Genomic DNA, 24,967 nt, shown 5'->3' on the forward strand with positions numbered 1-24,967 from the left:
GGGTGGAGGCGGGTCGAGCCCGCGGGGGGCGGGGGCGAGGTGGGGGCGGGTCCCCGGGGCGGGTCCCCGGGTCCCTGCCCAAGGCTCCTGCGCGGCCTGGAGGACCCTCACCCGGGACGCAGGCCTCCTGCGCTCCAGGTGGAAGTCCTGTCTCGTGGTTTCCCCCGCGATAGGTACCCAGGGAGCTGGACAGCCACGGAGTCCTTCCCACCTCCTTCTAGCCGCCCACCCGCTCACCTCGAAAAAGTTGCCTGGTGGCTTGGCCTGAGGAAACTTCCCTCAGGTTTCCCTTTGTTACTGTTAGGCAGGAAAATAGATATGAGCGGGGTGGAAAGAGAAGAAGTCTAGGAAAGTCCACTAAAAAAGACCCAAAGTCAATCAATTAAAGCTCAAAAGCCAGGAGCAATTTGGCCAGGAATGTTTGAATACTTCCCAAATAAGGGAGGGTACCTCAGCATAGCCCATGTCTTTATTGTGCTAATCATGCAGGCCCAGCTAATTTTTTTAACTTTACCCATATGCTGTTTTTTTCCCCTTTCGGCCCTAATCAAGTAGTTTGCAACAAAGGCAACTAGTTAAACATACAGACCCAGCCTTGAACAACATAGGAGAAGGCAGAATCTTTTCCATCTTTGTTGCTGCAGGGGCAAGGACGGAGGAAAATACGTAACACCGCCCCCCTCCCCGAACAATCCTCGCGCCTCAGTCTTGACTGGAAAGAGCCAGCCAGGGAGTCTGGTCCAGAAAGGTGAGTGGAGCGTTTTCTATTTAAGGGTGTGCTGTCCCCTCGTAGGTCTTGCGTCCGTCTTGCTCTGAGCCGTAGTTCTCAACCTGAGCTGTTATTTGGCTGTTATTTGGCCTCATCAGAATTTCTGGTTTTCTGGGGCTTACCTCTGGTCTTGCAACAAGTTTACTGGAACAATAGTCAACAAGTACTGAACGTTTATTATGTACCTGACTATTCCAAATGCTTTCATATATATATAATGTATGTATGTATTTATTTATTTACATACACACACACATATATAAACTCCGTGAATTCTCACAAGAATCTATGAAGTAGGTAGGTACTGCAAACAACCCCATTTTACAGATGAAGGAACAGTCGTAATGAAATTTTTTCAATGCCCTTGCAGGTAGGAAGTCCCAGTCAAGATGCCAACTGTGGGTAAAATTGTAGTATTTCCAGAATATCTCGCCCGGCTTTAGTACATCTGCATATCAATAGGCGTTCAGAGGTGCAAAGAAGTTTGGCTTTACTACATTCCTCAGGGGTGGAGAGAAGTTCATCTCCATATCAATGGGTAATTACCTGAGCTAGGAGGGCTTATCTGTACCTCAGAGGTCAGGGGGAGGGCTGGTTTTGCTTTTGCCAGAGCAGGATAGAGAGATGGCCTGCACTGAAATTTGTAAGCAATAAATGGGTTTTAAATGTTATTTCTCCCTTCGACTGATTTCGGTTTTGAGAGGTATTTTGGCCCTTGATTTCCTCTCCCCAGGCTTACACCAACCCATCCTACCAACTACTTTATTCTACTGTCCTTCGAATCCCGTAAGTATGGGAAATCTAGCTACTGAAGGTGGAATTGATTTTTGGAAACAGCCTGAATGTATTCAGTTAATGAAAGGAAAGGAGCGACACATAGCAGCAATTCACCGGAGAGTTCCGCTTTATTAGGGAAAGGTGCTGGGTTATATAGGAGGGGGCATGAATTGATTGAGGTATCACTTCTACGGGGCTGGTGGCTGTTGGCTAGGTGCTGGGATTGGGAGGGGGGCGAGAGGTGTTTGGGCTTCAGGTGGCGCCGGCTGGAACTGAGGACCCCGAAGCGAAGCCGGAAGTTTGCTATCTTACTGGTGGGGACCCTTCAGTTAAAGTTTATGAAAAAAGTGTGTTCCTTTGAACACTCACAGCACCTTATTTGCTTATAAGACTCTGAAGTCTTAATGAATTTGGAAAAGGCAATAATACTTCCAAAGAGAAGGAATATAATGTTATGAACTGCACGGCCCATAGGGGATGGGCTCCTCTAGCGCTGTGTTGTCCAATACCATAGCCACTAGTCAGCCATACTGTTGAGCACTTCAAATGTGGCTAGTTCAAATTGATATGTGTTAGCAGTGTTGTAAAATACAAACTGCATTTTGAAGACTTTTTTTTTTTGTATCATTAATCTACAATTACATGAGCAACATTATGGTTAATAGACTCCCCCAAGATGAAGTCCCCACCACATAATAACCCATTACAGTCACTGTCCATCAGTATAGTAAGATGCTGTAGAATCACTGCTTGTCTTCTCTGTGTTCTACAGCCCTCCCTGTGCACTCCCCTCACACTATATCTGCTAATCGTAATGCCCTTTTTTCCCCCTTGTCCCTCCCTTCCCACCCATCCCCCCAGTCCCTTTCCCTTTGGTAACTGTTAGTCCATTCTTGGGTTCTGTGAGTCTGCTGCTGTTTTGTTCCTTCAGTTTTTTTCTTTCTTCTTATACTCCACATACGAGTGAAATCATTTGATACTTGTCTTTTTCTGCCTGGCTTATTTCACGGAGCATAATACCCTCTAGCTCCATCCATGTTGTTGCATATGGTAGGATTTGTTTTCTTCTTATAGCTGAATAATATTCCATTATGTCTATGTACCACATCTTCTTTATCCAGTCATCTACTGATGGACACTTAGGTTGCTTCCATTTCTTGGTTATTACAAATAGTGCTGCAATAAACATAGGGGTCCATATGTCTTTTTCAAACTAGGCTACTGCATTCTTAGGGTAAATTCCTAGAAGTGGAATTCCTGGGTCAAATGTTATTTCTATTTTGAGTTTTTTGAGGAACCTCCATTCTGCTTTCCACAATGGTTGAACTAATTTACATTCCCACTAGCAGTGTAGGAGGGTTCCCCTTTCTCCGCATCCTTGCCAACATTTGTTGTTTGTCCTTTGGATGGTGGCTGTCCTAACTGGTGTGAGGTGATATCTCACTGTGGTTTTAATTTGCATTTGTCTGATGATTAGCGATGTGGAGAATCTTTTCATGTGCCTGTTGGCTATCTGAATTTCTTCTTTGGAGAAGTGTCTGTTCAGATCCTCTGCCCATTTTTTAATTAGATTCTTTGCTTTTTGTTTGTTGAGGTACTTGAGCTCCTTATATATTTTGGATGTCAATCCTTTATTGGATATGTCATTTATGAATATTTTCTCCCATACTGTAGGATATCTTTTTGTTCTATTGATGGTGTCCTTTGCTGTACAGAAGCTTTTCAGCTTGATATAGTCCCACTTGTTCATTTTTGCTTTTGTTTCCCTTGCCTGGGGAGATATGCTCATGAAGAAGTCGCTAATGTTTACGTCCAAGAGATTTTTGCCTATGTTTTTTTCTAAGAGTTTTATGGTTTCATGACTTACATTCAGGTCTTTGATCCATTCTGAATTTACTTTTGTGTATGGGGTTAGACAGTGATCCAGTTTCATTCTCTTACATGTAGCTGTCCAGTTTTGCCAACACCAGCTGTTGAAGAGGCTGTCATTTCCCCATTGTACATCCATGGCTCCTTTATCGTATGTTAATTGACCATATATATTTGTGTTAATATCTGGACTCTATTCTTTTGCACTGGTCTGTGGGTCTGTTCTTGTGCCAGTATCAAATTGTCTTGATTACTGTGGCTTGGAAGTAGAGCTTGAAGTTGGGAAGAAAGATCCCCCCTGCTTTTTCTTCCTTCTCAGGAATGCTTTGGCTATTCGGGGTCTTTGGTGGTTCCATATGAATTCTAGAACTATTTGTTCCAGTTCGTTGAAGAATGCTGTTGGTAATTTGATAGGGATTGCATCTAATCTGTATATTGCTTTGGGCAGGATGGCCATTTTGACGATATTGATTCTTCCCAGCCAGGAGCATGGGATGAGTTTCCATTTGTTAGTGTCCTCTTTAATTTCTCTTAAGAGTGTCTTGTAGTTTTCAGGGTATAGGTCTTTCACTTCCTTGGTTACGTTTATTCCTAGGTATTTTATTCTTTTTGATGCAATTGTGAATGGAATTGTTTTCCTGATTTCTCTTTCTATTAGTTCATTGTTAGTGTATAGGAAAGCTACAGATTTCTGTGTGTTAATTTTGTATCCTGCAACTTTGTTGAATTCCTTTATTAGTTCTACTAGTTTTGTAGTGGAGTCTTTAGGATTTTTTATGTACAATATCATGTCATCTGCAAATAGTGACAGTTTGACTTCTTCTTTACCAATCTGGATTCCTTGTATTTCTTTGTTTTGTCTGATTGCCATGGCTAGGACCTCCAGTACTACGTTGAATAACAGTGGGGAGAGTGGTCATCCCTGTCTTCTTCCCGATCTCAGAGGAAAAGCTTTCAGCCTCTCACTGTTCAGTATGATATTAGCTGTGGGTTTATCATATATGGCCTTTATTATGTTGAGGTACTTGCCCTCTATACCCATTTTGTTGAGAGTTTTTATCATGAATGGTTGTTGATTTTGTTGAATGCTTTTTCAGCATCTGTGGAGATGATCATGTGGTTTTTGTCCTTTTTGTTGATGTGGTGGATGATGTTGATGGATTTTTGAATGTTGTACCATCATTGCATCCCTGGGATGAATCCCACTTGGTCATGGTGTATGATCCTCTTGATGTGTTTTTGAATTTGGTTTGCTAATATTTTGTTGAGTATTTTTGCATCTACGTTCATCAGGGATATTGGTCTGTAGTTTTCTTTTTTGGTGGGGTCTTTGCCTGGTTTTGGTATTAGGGTGATATTGGCTTCATAGAATGAGTTTGTGAGTATTCCCTCCTCTTCTATTTTTTGGAAAACTTTAAGGAGAATGGGTATTATGTCTTCTCTATATGTCTGATAAATTTCAGCGGTGAATCTATCTGGCCTGGGTGTTTTGTTCTTGGGGTAGTTTTTTTATTACCAATTCAATTTCTTTGCTAGTAATTGGTTTGTTTAGATTTTCTGTTTCTTCCTTGGTCAGTTTTGAAAGGTTGTATTTTTCTAGGAAATTATCCATTTCTTCTAGGTTTTGCAGTTTGTTAGCATATAGATTTTCATAGTATTCTCTAATAATTATTTTTCTGTGACGTTCATCATTATTTTTCCTTAATCATTTCTGTTTCTGTTTATGTTTGTAGATTCTCTTTTTCTCTTTATAAGTCTGGCTACGGGCTTATCTATTTTCTTTATTTTCTCAAAGAACCTGCTGTTGGTCTCATTGATTTTTCCTATTGTTTTATTATTCTCAATTTTATTTATTTCTTCTCTGATCTTTATTATGTCCCTCCTGCTGACTTTTGGCCTCATTTGTTCTTTTTTTCTAATTTCAATAATTGTGACTTTAGACTATTAATTTGGGATTGTTCTTCCTTCTTTAAACAGGCCTGGATTGCAATATATTTTCCTCATGGAATTGCCTTCACTGCATCGCACATAAGTTGGGGCTTTGTGCTGTTGTTGTCATTTGTCTCCATATAATGCTTGACCTCTATTTTATTTTTCACAAGCTCCAAGTGTTTCTCCAGTCACCTCTGGTGATGAGTGCAGGTCATCAGCATCCAGCAGCCCGTGTGCTTTCCAGCTAGAATGACACCTTTCCAGGTTTCTGACTTAACTAGCTCGTTTACAAAGACTTGAACACCCATAAGCCTACAAAAATGTAGGATGCTAGGATCCCTACAAGTACAGGTGGGGTCTTCTCACCATATCTGTAATATGGAGGATGCTGAGTGGCACTGGTTAGCTCTTGACACCAATTTGTACCCACTTTTCTGCCGGTGCTGGAAGCCCATTAACATTTCACAGATTCCCTTGACAGCAGAGTTCTGCCAATAAAATGTACTTATGTGAAATTCAGATGGTAGAAAGGAGGTGGAAGCCATTGTTTCCTCCTCTGTGGCAGCAGATGTACAGGCTGCATGTTGGCCTCCATACTCCCCCACCAGTCTCCAGCCTTCTGGCTGTGGGGCAGCAATGACCTCAGCAGAAGTTTCCAGAAGTTTCCTGGGTTCTGAGTGGCAGCAGCAACTGTGATTTTATGGAAAGCAGCTACAGCAAAGTAAACTGAAAGCTAGTGGGGTGCAGTTCCCCCACCCTCAGGTTTCACGACCACTAGTCCCTCCAATGATAAGAACCAATTGCTTGTACACAAGCTTTTTTGTTTGTTTGTTTGTTTGTTTGAAGTATCTACAGTGGTTTCTGTTTTCCTGTCTATGGTAACTGTAAAATGTCTCCAAATTCTTTGACTCTTCTTTTTGCCAAAGGTTTGAATGTGAGCTGGATTTAGTGACTGACTTCTAACCATTCATGTTATGTGACAGAAGTGATGCTTTGTGTGTGGTTTCTGAGGCTAGGTCATAAAAAGCGTAATTTCCATCTGTCTCCCTCTCTGGATTGCTCACTCTGAAGGAGGCCAGCCATCATGCTGTGAGGACATTCAATCACGGAGCACGGGGACAGACCTGTATGAGGAGGACTGAGGCTCCCTCCAGCATCCGGCACCACTGTGGGAGCCATGTAAGTGAGCAGCACACCTTGGAAGTGGACCTCCAGCCTGTCAAGCCTTCAGATCTGCAGCCCTGGCAGACATCTTGAGACCCTCATGAAAGACCCAGAGCCACAACTACCCAAATGATTCCTGAATTCCTGACTCACAGAAATTGTGAGGAATAAATGTTTATTGTTACTTTAAGCCACTATTTTGCTGTAATCTGTTGCACATCACCAGATAATCAATACACTGTCTGATGCAGGGAGTGAGCTGGATAGACGTGAGACTCCCTGAGCGGCTGTAGTAATGAATGATGCCCACGGGTGGTTGGGGACTTTGGCTCTAAGCACTAGCTCTTCTCTACCATAATATTTGCCATGCCAACAACCCATAGACTTTCCTGGGCACAATGTTCCTTGACCTCCTATTATGTAAAGAGAACAGTACTCACAATGTGCAAATATAAAGTATGGTTTTATTGTTTCTTGGGGAAACTTACAAAGAGAATGGTAACAGGGGATTAGGCCAGACTTGGCTGGCCCAGGTGCCCATTGGCTAGGGGCCCTGTAGGGAGGGAGCCTGCCTGGAATGTATCACGTTTATAGGATGGCAAGGCGGGAACATCTACACCATTAACAGTGGAAACTGCAGGATGAAAGAAGCGATCTCATTAGAAAGGTGGAGGCTGTTTTTCCATTGAGCTGGTTGGTCTCTGCTGAGCTCCTGAAAGAGGAAAGGGACTACGTCTCCAAGACTATCCAACTGGCTTCAGCTCCAAGATTCCTGACACTTCACTGATCCCCATTCCTAGGTGATGCATGAACCTTATCATCATCTACAATTTACCATAAAGATAAACAAAGTCCAATCTTTCACTCTCTGAACATAAGCTCTTGTCCTTCCAGTTCTCACTCAAGTAGATCCACTGTCCCAAGTTCCTCACCTGCATCAAAACTTCCTATCTGGTGCCCCATTTTCTCCTAGTTCCTACTTATCTAACCCCCCAAGTGGCCTCTCTACTTCTAGGCCACCCTCAAATTATTCCTCCTACAACTCAAGCTGGATCATGTCTCTTCTCTGCCTAAAACATCAGTAGTTCTTGCTTTGTAGTTCTTATTTGCTAATAAGAATTGTACAAATTTGAGGTAGTGTTATATAAAAAAGATATTATCTAATCCTCACTTTATGCACCCACTATGAAATAAGGCAACTCTCCCAGAATAGGAACCTGGAACTGCCAGCAATCCCGCCCACACGTTGGGAAGCCCAGCAGTACCAGACTCTTTATTCTTCTTTTTTTTTAAGCTCCGTATCTTTGTGTCCACCTTAGGATCAAAGCTGTACTCATACAGAGTCTGAGCCAGTCTGGGGAGTTTCTGCCCTTGTGTCCTAACAGTGTAACTAAAGTGCCTGGGATGATACCTGGCCCACAGAAGGGGCACAGTCAGCGGTAGCTGCCGTCATGCTCATCACCAATATTATTCATATTGTTTTGATTCTTTGATGACGACCATGGCTTATACTTCTCTGAATCCCTATGCCCTCCAACAGGGCAGTGCAATGGTTAGCAGGCTTTGGAGTCGTAATGGTCCTGAGTTTACGCCTTAACTCACAGCTTTGGATGGTGACCTACGACCCCTGAGCAGGTTACCTACATTCTTTAAGTCCTCTTTCCTCATCTGTCAAATGAGGATAACAGAATATGCTTCCATGGATTGTTGGGCTAAGTGAAACTAAAATGCCTAACCTGGGGCTTGGCACCAAGTAAGCAAGTAGTAAATGTTAGTTGCTGCTTCCTCTTATCACTAATATTTAGTCTTCTGCTTGAAGCACACTAAATATTTATTGGCTCACTGAAGTCACCACACAGAGAAAAACACTTGTCACTCTCAGTAAGAAGCTTGGGAGGTACTTGGTCAGGCACCAAGGGAGCAGGGGTCTCTTGCCCAGCATCAGCAAACTAATAAACCACATGAGGAACGACAGGCTGCTCGCTTTGCTTGGAACACCACCTCACCAGCAAACATGCTGGGCTGTTTCTCCCTAGCACTGTGACGCTGGGAGCTCTGGCTGTGGTCCAATGGTTGGCACCACTTTCCCTGTCATCATTACTAAACCACCAGCATTTATTGGTGGCCATTTAGGTAGATTATCAAAGCTTGTTCACTCAGAGATTCTTTTACTAATTAAATTACTGACTTAACTAAAAGTAATGTATTAATGACGTTCTTTGCAGAAAGAGTTGAGGAACCTTTGCGTCTTTTGCACATTACACTGTATTATCACTTGGAATCATGAAGCTGGGGACCTGTATTGGATAAGGCAGGAAGTGGGTAGGTTGGCAGCTGGGCTGAGCTGGAGGGAGCCGAGCAGCATGCACCTGACCCTCAGTGGGGTCAGGAGAGTCCAGGGCAGTGCAAGTGACTGGATGTTTTCTGAAAGGCCTGCTCTGGGCCATCTTGGGCAATTACTGCCTTTACCCTATCCCTCCAACACCTCCCTGCCAGCTAGCTATTCAAGAGCTTGGATTTTTTAAAAGAAAAAATAAAAACCCAATGTGAATCTTCCACTGGCTGATTGAACCCCCTACTACTACCCAGCTAGGGCCCCTGCACAGCACACGTGTGAAAGCCTGCGAAAACAGGCCTTGGCCCTGCAGTGGAGCCAGGCTCAGAGATTCCAGTCTCCTGGCAACAGCAAGGACCCTATGAGAGGGGCCAGAAGTGGGCGATCCTCTGTGGGCAGGAGGTCGGGAGGTTGTAAAGAACTGCTACTTGACAAACCAGGGGACAGAGAGCCCCAGAATAAACTGTTACATGATTTAATAATCTACACTCCTTGAGGATGGTACATTTCCCAGTTTCCAGGGACTGATGATATTGGGGAAATGAGGGAGGGAAACCTCATTTGTCCTACTTTGCCCGCATTACGTCTGCAGAAGGAGTGGCTGCCATGAGGGATTCTGGCCTCAGCCCTGCTTTTCGTGCCTATGGCACTTGTTATTTGCATGTAAGTATTTAACAATTTATACTTTAATTCGTTACTAGACGGACAGGATTGGTTATGAGCTTACACATTTGAAGGAAAGAGAATTACACATTTTATTGTAGGTGGCCCGGGGCAGGCTGGGGCTCCCTCTGTGCTGGTATCTTGCGCTTCGCTCCCTTCCCTTCGTCACCCGACCCTGAAGTCACATTCTTCTCTATTACGACTTCACTGAGCTCCCTGAGACAAGAAGAATAATACCAAATCTTTTACTCTTAAAAGGAATAATAAAACTTTTTGTTATTACCTCATTTTAGATAAGAATTTTAAATTGTCCCTAATCTTTTACCCTCCATCCTTCTCAAGTAGCTTCTGTGCCAGGCTTTTCTCACGTGAGGGACTGACGGTTCTGTACATATTCCTGAGCCAAAGCCGCCTTCTCCAGGAAAAGGCCTTCTAAAAAAATAGAAAGGAGGTATTAATTCCATATATCTCTTGCTTTCCCCAGCACAGTACTTGATCCTCCTCAAATTTACCTGATTCTTACGCTCTTCTGAGGGTTTATCCGGAAGTGGAAAGAAGCTCCTTGGAGGAAAACACACACACAGATAATAATTAGTGATTCATACTATTTTTCATGTCTCTCACAATGTGTATCTCTGACTTATTAGGACCAAATGGGTACCTCAGTCCATCATCACAAGCAAAATCACTACAGACCTGGGATCCTGAAAATAATTCCATGCATGCTGAGCTTCAGAACTTCTCTGTATCTGTCCCTTATAGCCCCACAGTGTCTCTGGGGAGACCTTTGTATGTGGCTTGGCATGGAGTGTAGGCAGGATTTCAGCCCCACTCACCTTCTTGGCCACTGGCCAAGTGCCCTTGTGCAGTAAGTGAACTGCTCAAGCACACCGGGCAGAAGCGTTTCACTCTCTCCAGAGACATTTTACACCAGTATCCTTTGGACTCAGTCTCACATGTGTCACTTGCTGGTGGGTGGGGGAGAAGGTGCTTCCGTTTCCCTACTGCTTTCTCCTACAGGTTGAATCACACCAACTTATTGCTGAGTCCAACTAACTCACTAACTTTCACATGTCAGACTCTCACTGACAAGTGAATGGGTTGTGAAATCAGCTTAAAGGTCATGACCAGCACTGAAACACAAAATATTCTTTTGAATACAAATGGAATAGAAAAAAATCAGAGTGCATAATAAGTTTGTTTTAGATACTACTTATGCCTGTATGGTACGTGTAGTGGGTCATGACATAAAATGGAGCTCACAGCCCAAGCACAATGATCAGTGGAGAAGTCCCCAGTGGGAAGGAACCGTCTTCTTCCTGTTACTCACTCTCAGAATCACCATGGGGTAAGTCATTTCCTTTTCTCCTCCATTTCTTTATTGTAAGAAGTAGAGATAAACTCCTGACTGAAGTCTCCCCCAGTTAAAATTCTGTGAGGTTTGGTTAAGGCAACAGAGACTGGGGACCCGAAAGCCAGTAGGATGCGAAGGGATGATTGACAAGAAGGGCTCATATATTTGACCTTCCATCAGCTTTGAAGTAGACTAGCATCCAGGACCATGTGGCCTTCTCTGCCCTTTCCCCAGAGCCTCTGAGCAGTCCTCTGGCCAGGCCTCATGTCCACCCCCAGCAGGAAGAGGTACAACCAAAACCTTTCCCCTCCAGTCATTTTCCTTCCAGGCCTAGGGACAGCAGATGCGGCTGTGCCAGGCGCATTCTAACTCAGCTTTGGCTGGGGAGCAGCTTCTGAGAGGCAGTAGGTAAGTACTCTTCCTGCCTTTGATGGTTTCCTCACCGTGAAATGACGTGATTGAAACAGATGAGTTCTAAGCTTTCCTCTAGTTCTAAAATTCTACTTTGAAACGGCCAGATCAGTATTTACCTTGAGCCTCCTGCTTCATCCAGCACTGCCCTTCTATGGGAGCACATCTGTTTTGAAAGAAAACATGATCATGATTATCTATCATGATGACCACTATTTCCAAATCTTTATTCATCTTTTTATTTTAAATATCATCTACCAGTGGGATGATAATAGTTTTGGGGACAGGAATTCTGTTCTATTTAACTGTCCTTGGACTCTTCCACACTACCTAACTTGAGATTGTGCAGGTAGCTTGCAATATATTTCACTGATTGTTTTAGACAACATTCAACAGATAATCCCTAATAAAAACTCTTGGAACTAGTAACAGAAATTATCTGCGAGGATCCTAAACAGCATCACTGTTTTGAAGTCAAGAACAAGAGTGGAAAAAAAAAAAAAAGAACAAGAGTAGCGTGCCTATTACTGGGAGTGTTCATTATTGTTGAGGAGGTCCTAATCAATGTGATAGGAAAAGTGAAGTATTGTAAGGGAAGAGACACATATTTGCATTTGAAGTGATGAATAACCTAAAAAGCCCAAGAGGATCAACTAAAATTTTACTGGAAATAATATGAGAATTCACTAAGATACAAAGTCAAGAGATCAATCTACAAACCTCAAAAGCATTCCTATATACCATGGATAACTAATCTTAAAATGGAAGAAAGATCCCATTTACATCAGCAAAAATGCATAAAGTACCTCAAGGTAAACTTAACAAAAAAACGTGTAAGACCTATGTGATGAAAACCTTAAAACTCTTCTGGAGGACTTTAAGAAGACAAGAATACACGACGTGAGATACCATATTCCTAAATTGTTGTAAAGATATAAGTTCTCCTCAAATTTACCTACTAATATAAAGCAATGTTATTCAAATCCCATGATAATTTTTAAATTAAAATCTAGCCATCTAATATTTTTCTGGAAAATATTAGAAAATATGAAGGAAAAGCTATGAAATGTATGAAGAAGATCAAAGGGCAGGAGCTCACTCTATCAGATGTCAAAATAAGTTATTAAGCACCTGGAATTAAATAGTGTGTTACTAGAACAAGAAAAAGTAACTGGATCAACAGAACAGAGTCCAGACACAGACAGTATTTTAGACCAGTGAAGAAGAAATGAAGCATTCAATACAGGATTTTAAAACAATTGGATCTTCATGTGGGAGAAAAAGTTAGATTCTCTGCCTCAACCTCACTGAACAGCAAATAAAACAAATTCTAGATGGATTTAACAATGCAACAACACATGTGAACCAGAAGAAAATATCAGACACTGTTTTTATGCCGTCAGGTGGCAGAGGCCTTCCTGCAAACCCGCACCCGCCGGGCCCTGCGGAGGGACTGGAGGCGGGGCCGGCACGCCTCCTGCTCTTGCCATTGTCCTTCTCTCCCCTGGATCATTTGTCTTTTTCCCCTAGATTTAGAAAACTTTTACATTAAATATACTAATCCTTTCAGTGGCTTTCACTGAATTTCAATATTTCAAATGTTTCTCAGGGTTTTTATCTTCAAGGAGGAAAAACAACAGTGGATGAAGGAGCACAGACTTTGCAGTTGAGCACAACTGGGTTCTACCATTGTTTGGGGCCTTAAGTTGATCTCCTTTATCTGTGAAAGAGAGACAGTGACACTATCCTCCCAAGAGTGTGGGAATTAAATCAGAAAATGTATGGCAGACATAGTCTGAAGTTTGGAATAAATCAGTACTAAGTTTATGAATGATGTCACAGGCAAGGTGATCAAATCTATCAAAGGCATCAGCTTGTCATATCAGGTTTAGAAGGCTCTTTCCCACCACAAGATATAGAAATATTGTTTATTGCTTCTATTTTTTTTCTAATACTTTCATGGATTCTTCTTTTCTTTTTGTTGGAATATGTTTATTTAAGGTGATAAACAGAGATCTGCTATTATTTCCTCTCCCCCACCCCCATATAGTTAGGGAGCTGTTCAATTACCATTTATTCATCTTCTTCCACTGATTAGAATATTAAAAGGTGACATTTCAAAAGTCCTAGGAACTCACGGGTCAGTCTATTGCTGGACTCCGTATGCTACTTCAAATCATTGTTAGGTTGCATTATTCATTACTGTGGAACTGACATTGCCCCCCTCTTTCCCCTTTGTACACCATTATTGTCAACAACAGGAAAAACATTGCATGGTCTCTGTCCTCAAAAAGCTTATCATCTAAGTGAGGAGAAGAAACAATGAAACCATATACATACTTCCATATATATAAATGCAAGGTTATATTACATGGACATTAAAAGCACTATGGAAGCTTATATGAATTCCAAAACAGCAAAAGGACTTCTGCCACCTGGGGTACAATGGTCACTGCCTGGGCAATGTCCAATGACTCCCTTCTCAGAGGCCTTGGCAAGCTGACCCCATACTAGTTACCAGTCTCCTAGGCTCAGAGACTCTCCAAGAGAGAACTCACTTGGTACAATCTCAACTGATTAGTATCACAGCATTGATAAAAAGTCAGAATGCCAGAGTATGACTTGACAATGAGAAATATATCTGTTCCACACACAGACTAGCTATGTCTATATATTCAGGGGGTTTCTGGTCATCACCAGGGAGAGGCCTCTGTGGCACACTAAAGCGACCTGCAGGTACACGTTTCTCTTTAGCAGTTCATCCATCCAGTCAGGTTTTACTCAAGACAGATAGGCCAGGAAGCCATTTGGTCCTTAAATATCTCTACTCTGAAGTTTTGCCCTCAAGGTTGTGGTCTTGTTTGCTTTTTATTACCCTAGACTGAATGATTATATTATTGTACAAAAGACTGAAGTGCACTTAAAAATATTTAGTTCACTTAAATGTTTCCATGTTTATAAAAGAAATATTTCAACATTTGTGTTCTGTTCAATAAAGAAAATTAATTGTTATAACCCTATAAGAAACAATCTCTGCTCTGCTCCACCATGTGTTGACCTTGGGTTTCTCTCTTGGGGAGCTGCCGTTTAAAAAATTGCTTATCATATTAACATCACAGGGGAGAGGAATGCCTCACCATGGCCTCTAAGAACTGTTAACAAGTCTCACAGAAGGACTAGGACCAGGAGGACTGGAGTATTTAGGCAAGGGTTCATGGAGAAACATGAACTTGAGTTGGCTTTCAGAGACTCAAGGGACTTCTACAAGGTGAAACAAGGGAATTTTAAACGGGCAAAGGAACAGGCAAAAGTAGGAATGGGCATGTGACTGGGCATCCTGGGAGCTGGTCTGGCTGAAAAGAAGGCTGCCGCGACAGTAGAAAAGGTACATATAGGAAATGAGGTTGGGTTTGTAAGGTAGAGTCAGGATTACCGGCTAATTAAATCACTCTGTTGTCAGCCCTCCCTGTTGGGAAAAGTAACAAACCATTCTGTTATTGCACAAAAGGCAGGCAGGCAAGCTAGCTCGAGAAGGACCGTCAATACCAAGTGCTTTAGAAACCCTGACACGGGCTTTGGTTGCAGTGATCTGACGGTTTCCACGATGCCTTACATGATGGGGAAGAAAGTTGCTAAGTAAATCTAATGAATCAACAAGATAACACTTTTATCTTTTAGCCGTGTCCTTTCTTCCAGGGTGATGGATAGCTCATGAGGGTGGAGATTACACATCCCTCATAATTCCAGTCAACAAGGAAAGAAATCAGTGGTAGAACGGGAATGACTGATGTCAAATCGACTTAGTTTTGAGTTGAAGATATTTTACTGTCAAGTTGACTCTGGCCTTCTTAAACCTCTTAAAACAGTCTAATGGCTCATTATCTGGCGTCATTTCCACAGAGATCTCCTGCGAGGGGGGTTCCTTTAAAAATCTCTGGCATATACTTTGCAGGAAGAGAATAAAGCATTTCTCGGTCCTTGTGACTGAATAGGAATATCAAGTACTAAGAGGTGGGAGAGAGGCTTTGATTTTCAGTTTGTGGATTCTGAATCTGAGGACAGACTCTCCTCTGGAAGCCTGAACTAACTGTTGTCCTTACCTCAATGAGACAGAAAGCTATAATCAACACCAATACTGCTCCTGCCCCTGAGGATATCAAGATGTCTTTGATATGATAGCCATACCCCAGAACTTCTTTTGTGAACTGAAAAAATAATGGCAAAAGACTTTTTAAAAACAAAGAGGTGGAAGGGATGAAAGCTAACTATTCTAAAATCTCATTCTTTCAGGCAAGTAACAAATGTTTTTGAAGAACGTACCAAACCTAATGCTAATGATAAATCAGCATTTTCTTGCTTTATCTTGGGTGTTAGATCCCCTCCTCATCTACACCAGTTGTGGCATCGTTGTCTGAATGAGCACAGTGGGAGATCACTGTCCTCCCCAAAGGCCCAGGCCAAGACAAGACACAGACTAGGGGCCGCGGTCTTCCTGCCTGGGTCCTTCAATGCCATGTCCCAAACTGACTAACAGGCTGGGGGCCATGTTTTGGGCGTTATCCTCACCTCCTGGAACTCCTGCTCTTTCTGTTCACTCTGGGCTTCTGGACTCTTGTGGATGTAGTTTTCTGTTTCCCTCTGGTCTGTATCCCAGTCTGCCCTGGGCTCCTTTGCTTCTTGCTGCTCGCTGAGAAGCTTCATCAGGAGGCCGGTTTCGAAGATGAGCTTGGCACAGGCTGGTTTCACGTGGGTCTCCGAGCAGCCCATTTTCAAAGTCCAGAAAACACGAGAAATGAGCCTTCTCACATCACTGTTGGTGATGAGGGACCGCAGCTGCTCGTTTAGCTGAGCTTCTGGGTGGTCACCTGGAGATGAGCTCCCTGGGAAAGGGAAGGCTGTGGATGTGGAGGCTAAGTCAGTGCCCACGTTGTCGTGTTCCTGTTGTGTTTGCTTGCTGAGTTTGGGAGTTGGATCCAAAAGAGAAAATAAGTCTGGAAAATGATTTTTCTGAGAAGTCAGTTCTGGCGATGAAAAAGCCTCTTGTGAAGGGGAGTTTATAAGGCTCATTGCAGTGAACGGAGGCTTGTTCACAACCATCGGGCTATTCTGTGATCCTTTATTGCTGAACTGTCTACTCATTTTGGCCTTGAGTATTTTGTGACCCGCATGCCGCAAAGATTCAGGAAAGAGGAACTTTTCTCTGAAGTGTGAGGTTGGTTCAGAAGCCTTCATATTTCTAATGCCAGCACTTGCAGCTTCTAAAACAAAAATACTGTCAGCTAGGTCTTTCGGTTTTAGTTTAATCTCAGGTAGAGATTTTGGAGTATTGGAAGCAGAAGGCGTGCCCATCAAGTACTGGACAGAAGGGACGGCTGCCTCCTGTTCCCCTCGGAATGAAGACTCGGGGTTGAAGGAGCTTCCTGCGGTCTCCCTGGGGGGCTGCTCGTGAGGCTGCTCCGGCGCCCTTGGGGATGCAGTCGTGAGCCCTTTTTCTTCGGCCATGCTCTCCACAAGGAGCTGGGCCCTCTGCTTCCCGTTGATGCCAGCCTTCCTCATTTGTCTGCGTCGCCTCTTCTGTGTGCCCTTTGGGCCCTTGATGACCACCTTCAAAGGTCCCCGTCTCCTCCCTACACTCTGAATCTCTGGTGGGCTGTTTTCTTGTAATTGGGCAGTTTCCAATGTTTTGGTGGAGATTTGAGGTTGAAATTTGGGAGGCAGAAGTTTGGAATATAGAGGCATGCCATCTAAGATAGCTTCCAGAACAGAGATTATTCCCTGTTTATTTTTGTCAGCTGAAATGCTGGATCCAGGTGGAAGAGAAGTGTTCTCTGCATTGTTTTGAAAATGCCCCACAGGCTCATCTTCTCCTTGTAAGTATAAAAGAAGAAGTTTAATGAATTGTAATAATGCTGATTCTGCACCTTCCATATATCCAGAGAAAGAAGACGATATGTATCCAAGTGCACTAACAACACTTTCCTTGCTAAAGTCTCCTTGCTCACTTTTGAAGGCTGACAAACTGATGGCATTTAGGTCTGCGGCCGCCTTCTCTGGCTCGATAGTCAGCTCAGGGCTGCTACTCTCCTTCCGGGATTGTAATGCCTTCATGAACGACCCTTCTGGGTCCCCTATAAATGTTTCATCATCTGTCAAAAAGAAGAGATTGCTTTTCATCTTACTATGCTGATGGACAGTGACTGCAATGGGGTTGGGGGTGGGGAGGGACTTGATAATATGGGTGAATGTCAAAACCACAATGTTGCTCATGTGAAACCTTCATAAGATTGTATATCAATGATACCTCAATTTAAAAAAAAGGAGAGACTGCTTTTGATAATGAAAGACTGAGGAGACAGTTTTTTTGTCATTCCACAGTCATATATCTCAGTCAAATAGATTGGGAATCAGCAAACATTTGAGGTTCGATTAGGAGAAAAATAAACACAAACTTAAACCTATGGTCGGCAACAACAAAAGGAGAGGAATATGTCTTTTGAAAGAGCTGCTTCCTGCTAGGAACACTCCATAGTGCAAAATACAGTACTACGTGCAGGATTAATTCCACTGGTCCCCAACGGCCAATTGTCCAGTGCTCAAGAAAAGCCAAGGCTAGAAGACAAATACTTCCCCTCGGCTAGATTCTCTGCAGATTTAACAGTGACTCCTCACATTCACATACCCCATCCTGTAATGCTTCACATGCAAAGGGAGTGTGCAGCTTTCCCTCTCCACCTCTGCAGTGTGTTCCTGTTCTTGCTACCATCACAGATGAGCACACCACCACCACCCACTGCAAACAAGTTCTCTTCTACATATGCCCTTCTCCACCTGCCCACCTATTCCTTTGCTTGGTCCCTTTTTCCATATATCCCAGCCCCCATAAGAGAAGGCTCTATAAAGGGGGAAAAAACAAAAACAAAAAAATACCATGTCTACCCTGGCTCTTTGCTTAAATTTGAGCAGGGATCTGGGATATGGGTTAAGAGAGCTGTCAGGTTGTTATGTCAATGTGGAATATTCAATAAATCAATGGAACAATACTTGAGGTCCTAAAATGCAAAAGGGAAAAAACAAAATTTTTTCAGATGCCTTCTTTGCTTTCATTTAATTTCATTTCTAGTATTTCCAGCTTTACATGGGAAACCATCCAAAGCTTCTGACTACGTGAAGCTCGAGGGCAGCAGCACAAGTTCACTGGCCACCTGGGTTTATTTTCCAGAATTACAAGTATTTTTGGTGGTGGTGGTGAGGGTCAGAGGAGGAGGTAAGGGTCGTGAGGAAGGAGGAGCATGGGCTTGCAGAGAGCCCCAAACCGAGGCTAGCACACCTGACCTCTAGGCTACAATATATAACACTTGGATCTCATTTTTTCTCACCTATAAAAGTGGAATGAAAATGCCTGTTTTGCCCATCTTTAGTGGGAGAAGGGAGTGATATAACTGGCAAAAAAATTTTTTTAATAAGCAACATTGAATTTATAGAAGCAGCAGAGTATTATTTATGATGTGCCCCAGATCATTTTATGATGTGCCCCAGAGACCTATATTCGAGCTATCTGGGCATAAAAGCACGTTTTGGAAGTCATAACATTAGTGCCAATAAAATCTACTACACAGAAAAATACTTAAAAGCACCTGAGTGTTTTTGGGGATAGAAAGGCTTCAGTTCAGAGCAAATTTAGAGTTGGACAGTCTAAGAACAGAAGAGCCTTCCCATCCATTAGAAGGGCTGAGCAGCAGCTTCTGGCTATAGAACCAGAAACTCTCAGGTTCCAAAGAAAACTTTCATAAAATAGCACTACTTGTACTCCTCTATAAAAATTGCAAAAACAAAAAAACAAAAATATATCTATACTTGTCCTACAAGACAAAGGGTACGTGAGACCTAATGCATATAACATCAGATTGTGAACCATAATACGTGTATGAGTAAGTTCTCATTCAGGGGTTAAGCACCAGGCAGAGAGCACAGTACACAGGATGTGGCCACTAGTGTTCATTCTTTCCCCTTCCATTCCTTTCTCTTGTTCCTTTAAGTATGTGGATCACTGTCATTGTTAGCTTAATGTAACTGAGAATCTGACTTTTAGCAAAGGAGTAGTTCTTAGAAATGTAGGGAGTTGAACTCTTAATGAATTAATAAAAATAATGCAATTAACACCATTAGTTTAAAAATTAACAGTTAAAACATAAATAAAACATCATCGGGTAATGGTAACTCACCACAATATGTGATGTTTGTCAGACATTCACTATCACAATGCAGCTTGACTGTGTTGCCGAAAATCTCGATAATATTTTTAAATTGGCAGAGGCAGCAGGTCATATGGATAGGTAAAATCCTATAAATTGAAACACAGAGAATTGAATCAGTGGGAAAGGAGTTACTTGACTGAGTAGAAGAGGCAGGCCCAGGCCACCCACAGGGCTGTGCAAAAGGAGTTCTTGGCACATATGGCCTGTGAGGTTGGGTAGGGATGAGCTGGCCAACCGCTGTTCTTGAATACTGTAAACAAACAGGAGGACAGAGATGCTTCACAGGCCTAACAGTAGGGTAAGAATGGAAGTGGGTATCGTAGGCCTAGAATAAAGGTGATAGCGATTAGAACTGGGTGACACTGATCTGTTAAAAATAAATGATATAATGGAGACAACTGAGGAAATTTGAATATCAACTCTTCATTAGATAACATTATGCATAGGAATTTCATTTCTTCAGTGTGTTATTAGTACTTTAAGTATATAGGGAAATAATTTGGATACCCAGAGAGGAAGGCATGTAGCTGACAAGAGAGGGACTGACTGGCAGATGCAATGGGATGTTGAGAAGATGAGGCTAGAGCAGTGGCCAGTAGATCTGATGGTGAGGGGAAGACAGTCCTTTCTCAGCTGACCTGACAAAAATGGTGAGAGCAGACTGCTAAATGCAGGAGCATTTCCTGTACTAATCTTGTGTAAGGCCATGAGTTAGCCTTAGTATAATACCAAATTTCTGTTAGCTTGCCACATTGGAGGGGGATGGCACAATTTAAGGTGCAGTAAGTTGTGTAATAAATTGTCAGAAAGCCCTACAGAAACATTTCTTTAAAACTGTAAAGATAAAAAATGAAATTTGACCCTTATCTCACATTATATGTAAAAATGAACTAATAAAAATGGATCATAGATAGACCTAAATTAATTAACCAAGAAGTATTCAACTTATTGAAAGAAAACATAAGAGAAAAATCTTCATGGCTTTGGACTGGCAATGGCTTCCCAGACAAAGATTTCTTAGATAAGACACAAAAAAGGCACAAGCCTATAAGAAAAATTACTAAACTAGAGCTAATCAAAATTCAAAAATTAAAGACTTCTGGTTTTCAGAGATACTTTAAATAGAATGAAGACAAGCTATAACCTGAGAAAGGATATTTGCTAAACACATATGTGAGAGAAAGGACTTTTTCCAGAATATATAAAGCACTCTTAAAACTCAACAGTAAGATAAATCTCCAATTATAAAATAGATTTGAAAGACATGTCATTAAAGAAGATGTCTGCACATGTATAGACAACATCATTAGAGATTACAGCTCTATTAGAGAAATGCAAATTAAAGCCACAGTGAGACACAACCACACACCTCCAAGAAAGGCTAACATTTTTAAAACACTGAATATAAGGATCAGGTGAAGATGTGGAGCAACAGTCAACTCTCATACACTGCTTTCTGGAATGCAAAATGGTGCAGCTACTTTAGAAAACAGCTTAACAGTTTCTTCAAAAGTTAAATACATACCTAGCATATGATGCAGCAAAAACATGTTCACACAAAGACCTGCATGTGAAAGTTTGTCATAGCTTTTTATAGCCAAAACTAGAAACAACTCAAATGTTCGTTAATTGATGACTGGTATGGAACTCTACTCAGCAGTAAAAAGGAGGGACAGCTGTGACAACATGGATGACCCGCAAAAAGATTATGCTAAGTAAAAAGAGCCAACACAAAAGGTTACATGTGATATGAGTTCATTAATAAGACCTTCTGGAAAAGGCAAAATCTGCAGAGATGAAAATCAGACTGGTGGTGGCCAGGGGCTGGTGGTGGGAGGAGGGGTTTGCCTGCAAAGGGCCATGAGGGGCCTTTTTGGAGTCACACAGGTTCTGCATTTCAAATGGTGGTGGTTATATAACTATACATTTGTCAAAATTCATCAAACTGTACACTTAGAAAGCAAATTTGATTGCATGAAAATCATACTTTAATAAGCCTGACTTAATAAAATAATGAAACTTTAAAAAATCAACTAAGTGAAAATAAATACAAGAAAAATCAACTTACAGTTTTTCTAACTTGGGGCTCATCATGACGATGCTCTCAACTGTTTTAAGTGTCACTTGGGTTTTTCCCATGTCTCTGAAGGAAAAAGCACAAACGTTTATGATATGAACCCAAAGACAAAAGCTCTATACTTCAAAAGATACTTAATGACACATTATAACTTCAGTTTTGGCTTCTCTGTCTAGCCAGCTCAAGTTTACCTGCCACAGATGACAATACCAGAGAGAAATTACTGAAGAAATTTAAATCTATTTGCATCATCAAATTAATGACCTTGGCCCTGAACACTACGATCTTTTTGTCATTGCCCTGCTTTTCATTCTCACCTGCACCCACCACTCTAGATTATTATTTTTTTAAATACACCTTATTCCTCTTTGCTTTCTGGGATAAATTATATTTCTACATGCATCTGCACATTCCATATCTATGTGCGTTCTTCAGAACCACTCTCTTTCTCTGATAGCTTGTCTTGCACATATACATTCTTTCTTAATCCTTTCTTTGCACAAAATTCTTATTTCAATAACCCAGGTAAAATAAAAATGATTCTTTTTTAGCCAAAATGCAAAATACTTAATCTTTGATGAAAGTAAAAGAGCAGAAATCATCTCATAAACCATGAGATTGTTGCAATACTTACATATATTTTAATGCTCTCAATTTGAAAAAATAAGAATCTTCAACAGTTGTCAGAGGATTATGACTGAGGTTTCTGAAAAAATGCAATGGAATTAAAATTATCTGAATTTCATGAAACATATTCATTTTTTTTTTGGTATAGGACTTAAAGGTTAAAAGAAAAATTGTTATCTGTCTTTACCTATAAATCACACTTAGAATCTGTAAAGCACTCTTGCTTTAGGAACTACCTACCTAGGTCTCTAGATGATAAAGGGGAGAAGAGAAAGAGGAAAAACACAGAAAAAAGTGGAAAGCAAAAACTTTTCAGATTGAGAATCCCACAAAGTAACTATGGTGGGAGGAAATCCCCTTGCTCTGAAGGAAATGGTATTCCTAGGTCCTCCATAATCCAAGGTGCTTTTCTTTCAGTTCTGGAAATTAAAACAGTTCCACAGTTTAAACCACGCAGTGACAGCAGGACCAGTTCCTTGCTTTTGGATCCAAAGAGAAAGGGATAAACCTGAGAGGAGGTGGTAAAACCTCTGCTCCCGTCACAGCCTTGGCTACACTGCACGCAACCACCTGTTCACTTAGTCTCCTGGATTGTCAGCTCCTTGACGGCAGGGATCACACTTTACTGTTAGTGTCACTCCTGTGCTTGACATGGTGCCTGATGTTTACTAGGTATTTAATAAAAGTTTTTTGAATAAATAAATAACATTTTGCTTACACATCAATGAAATGAACAAATTCATTTTTGATGCAAATTTTTATTCCAAAATGGTGAGATGTTCTTCTCAACTCTTTAAAACAAACAACAGACCAAAAAAAAAAAAAAAAAGGAAGGAAAATTCTTCTTGTAAACTTACTTTACTCAAGAATCACTAGTGCATTTTGCTGAATATTATTATCACAACTAATATCTATTGGGTTGCCAGGCATCTGTGATCAGCTTTTCACATTCAATCCTCACAATAACCTTATGTGATGCATATTATTATTATTATTACCCCATTTTACAAGTGAGGAAACTGAGGTAAAGAGAGGTTATATAACTTGTCCTAATCATCAAGCTAGTGCTAAGAAGCAGAACTGAATTCTGAACTCAGTTCTGGTTCCAAAGCCTGGGTTTAACTTGCATGGGAGAAAGGGATTTAAGACAGCCTTTACTTTAACCTCAATTTTGACAGCACTAAATACAGAAATAGTTTTTCAAATTTGATCTACCCATCTGGGAAACCTCTATAAGATTTACATTTTCTGTTCTTATTCCTTTTCCCTAATCGTCTCCCATGCTTAAATATCTAATTAGCCTGTGGTCATTGAGACTTTAGAGATTGAAAACCATGTTGCAGGAGAATCAGTGAAAATGATGGAGTAAGGACATCTGAAAATGTATGATATAAAGGCAACAACAACAACAAAAAACTAGCAGAAATGGCCAAACCAGCTATTTCAGAACTCTGGATATTTAATCAGTGGGCTTAAAGCAATGTGGGGAGCATTTATTCAAGAAAAACATTAATTTCTCTACAAACAGTGAGATCTGTGTTGCTTTAACTTCTCCTAGACCTTTGCTCTCCGTCCAGTGGTTCCTTTGAAAAACAGCCCGAGGTCCTTCAGAGCCTCCTTCCCAAAGACTTGTGTCCATGTTACTGTCTGGTGGTGCCCTGGAGGACCTTCCCTGAAAGGCTTGTCTTTGACCTGACTGGGAGCTGCCTAGTGCTAAAAGCCTCTCCTCAGAGGGCATTTTTTAAAACAATTACAGGTAAATGGTTTAATGTGGTAGGTGTGTGAGGCAGTGGACAAAAAATAGCTGAACCAAAAAGCTTAAAAGGACAAGCTGAGGGAGGAGATGTTCATAGAGACTTTGAAAGGCTCCAACACATTCCTGGGGAACTGAAAGCCCATGAGACATAGTCCTGAGAATCTGGAAGAAAACCATCAGCACTAATCAATGAGGTGAGCAGGGATGTGGAAGACAAAATCAGTAAGAAAAATTAGCTATATTTCTGTACACTAGCAGTGAACAATCCAAAAATGAAATTGAGAAAACAATTCCAAGTCTAACAGCGTCACAAGGAATAAGTCTTAGGAAAAAATTAAGCCAAAGAAGTGCAAGATTCATGCACTGAAAACTATGAAACCCAGTGATTTGCCTGTGTCTCAGAGAACTCGGCTGTGCCACAGAGCACTCGAGCAAAAGGGAGGAAAACCCCCATTCCTTATTGGATAGTCAGGAAATAAAGTATACGGAATGAGGCTACAGCAATGTATTTTCTTTATGACTATTTTGCACAGGACAGCTTAACAGAAACATCTTTTTCCATTCCTCAAAGGTTCCTGCTGCTCACAGATAATTCACATCAGAGGTGAACACAGTTTGAAAGGTATTTTTCTGGGTGACTGGGGAGAGAAGATCCCTGTGGCAAGTTTTCAGAATTCCTTTCATTTAAAAGAAACTGATGGCTGAGGAAGCACCGACACCAGTTGCTCCCTGGAGAACTTCGTGCTAAACCTAGTTGTTTCAGCGCTGTGTTCCAAGAGCAGGAAACAGGTTCAGAAGTGGAATTCTGAGGCCCACCCACCAAGGAGAGCGTCACAGTCGTGGATCCCTGTGACAATGCTGGCGTGGGTGTTACATGCTGGAGTGCGGTTGTTGCCTGTGTGAAAGAAAGATCAGGAAAGCGGAGCCTGCCATGTATGACTCAGACATGTCTCCTGGCCCCTCTCTCTGTACCTTCAT

General features: G+C 41.7%; 1 protein-coding gene and 1 long non-coding RNA gene across 9 annotated transcripts in view; one reads left to right on the forward strand and one right to left on the reverse strand.

Moving 5' to 3' along the window:
• The first annotated feature begins 37 nt into the window (after positions 1–37).
• Positions 38–6,701, forward strand: LOC140849075 (uncharacterized). Of its 3 annotated transcripts, none has more exons than XR_012130580.1 (3): positions 38–173; positions 645–748; positions 6,419–6,701. It is a non-coding gene; the product is annotated as an uncharacterized lncRNA (long non-coding RNA). The 3 variants fall into 3 exon arrangements; XR_012130581.1 differs by having other exon boundaries at positions 43–138; XR_012130582.1 differs by having other exon boundaries at positions 61–173; positions 556–748.
• A 275-nt stretch (positions 6,702–6,976) lies between these two features.
• The window catches only part of LOC108407723 (leucine-rich repeat-containing protein 37A-like), a 58,073-nt gene continuing 40,082 nt past the window's right edge, over positions 6,977–24,967 (reverse strand). For 4 of the 6 annotated variants that reach the window (XM_073235159.1, XM_073235163.1, XM_073235158.1 and 1 more), the window contains 8 exons: positions 22,241–22,312; positions 21,598–21,672; positions 19,497–19,615; positions 15,841–17,420; positions 11,394–11,440; positions 10,022–10,070; positions 9,835–9,941; positions 6,977–9,725 (listed from right to left, as the gene is read on the reverse strand). In XM_073235159.1, the coding sequence (XP_073091260.1) occupies positions 9,602–9,725; positions 9,835–9,941; positions 10,022–10,070; positions 11,394–11,440; positions 15,841–17,420; positions 19,497–19,615; positions 21,598–21,672; positions 22,241–22,312 (2,173 nt within the window). In that variant the 3' untranslated portion in view covers positions 6,977–9,601. The remainder of the gene's footprint in view (positions 9,726–9,834; positions 9,942–10,021; positions 10,071–11,393; positions 11,441–15,840; positions 17,421–19,496; positions 19,616–21,597; positions 21,673–22,240; positions 22,313–24,967) is intronic. The other 2 variants (XM_073235162.1, XM_073235161.1) reach the window with 2 other exon arrangements.

This window comes from Manis javanica, chromosome 4, assembly GCF_040802235.1.
Source record: "Manis javanica isolate MJ-LG chromosome 4, MJ_LKY, whole genome shotgun sequence".
Classification (NCBI taxonomy): domain Eukaryota; kingdom Metazoa; phylum Chordata; class Mammalia; order Pholidota; family Manidae; genus Manis; species Manis javanica.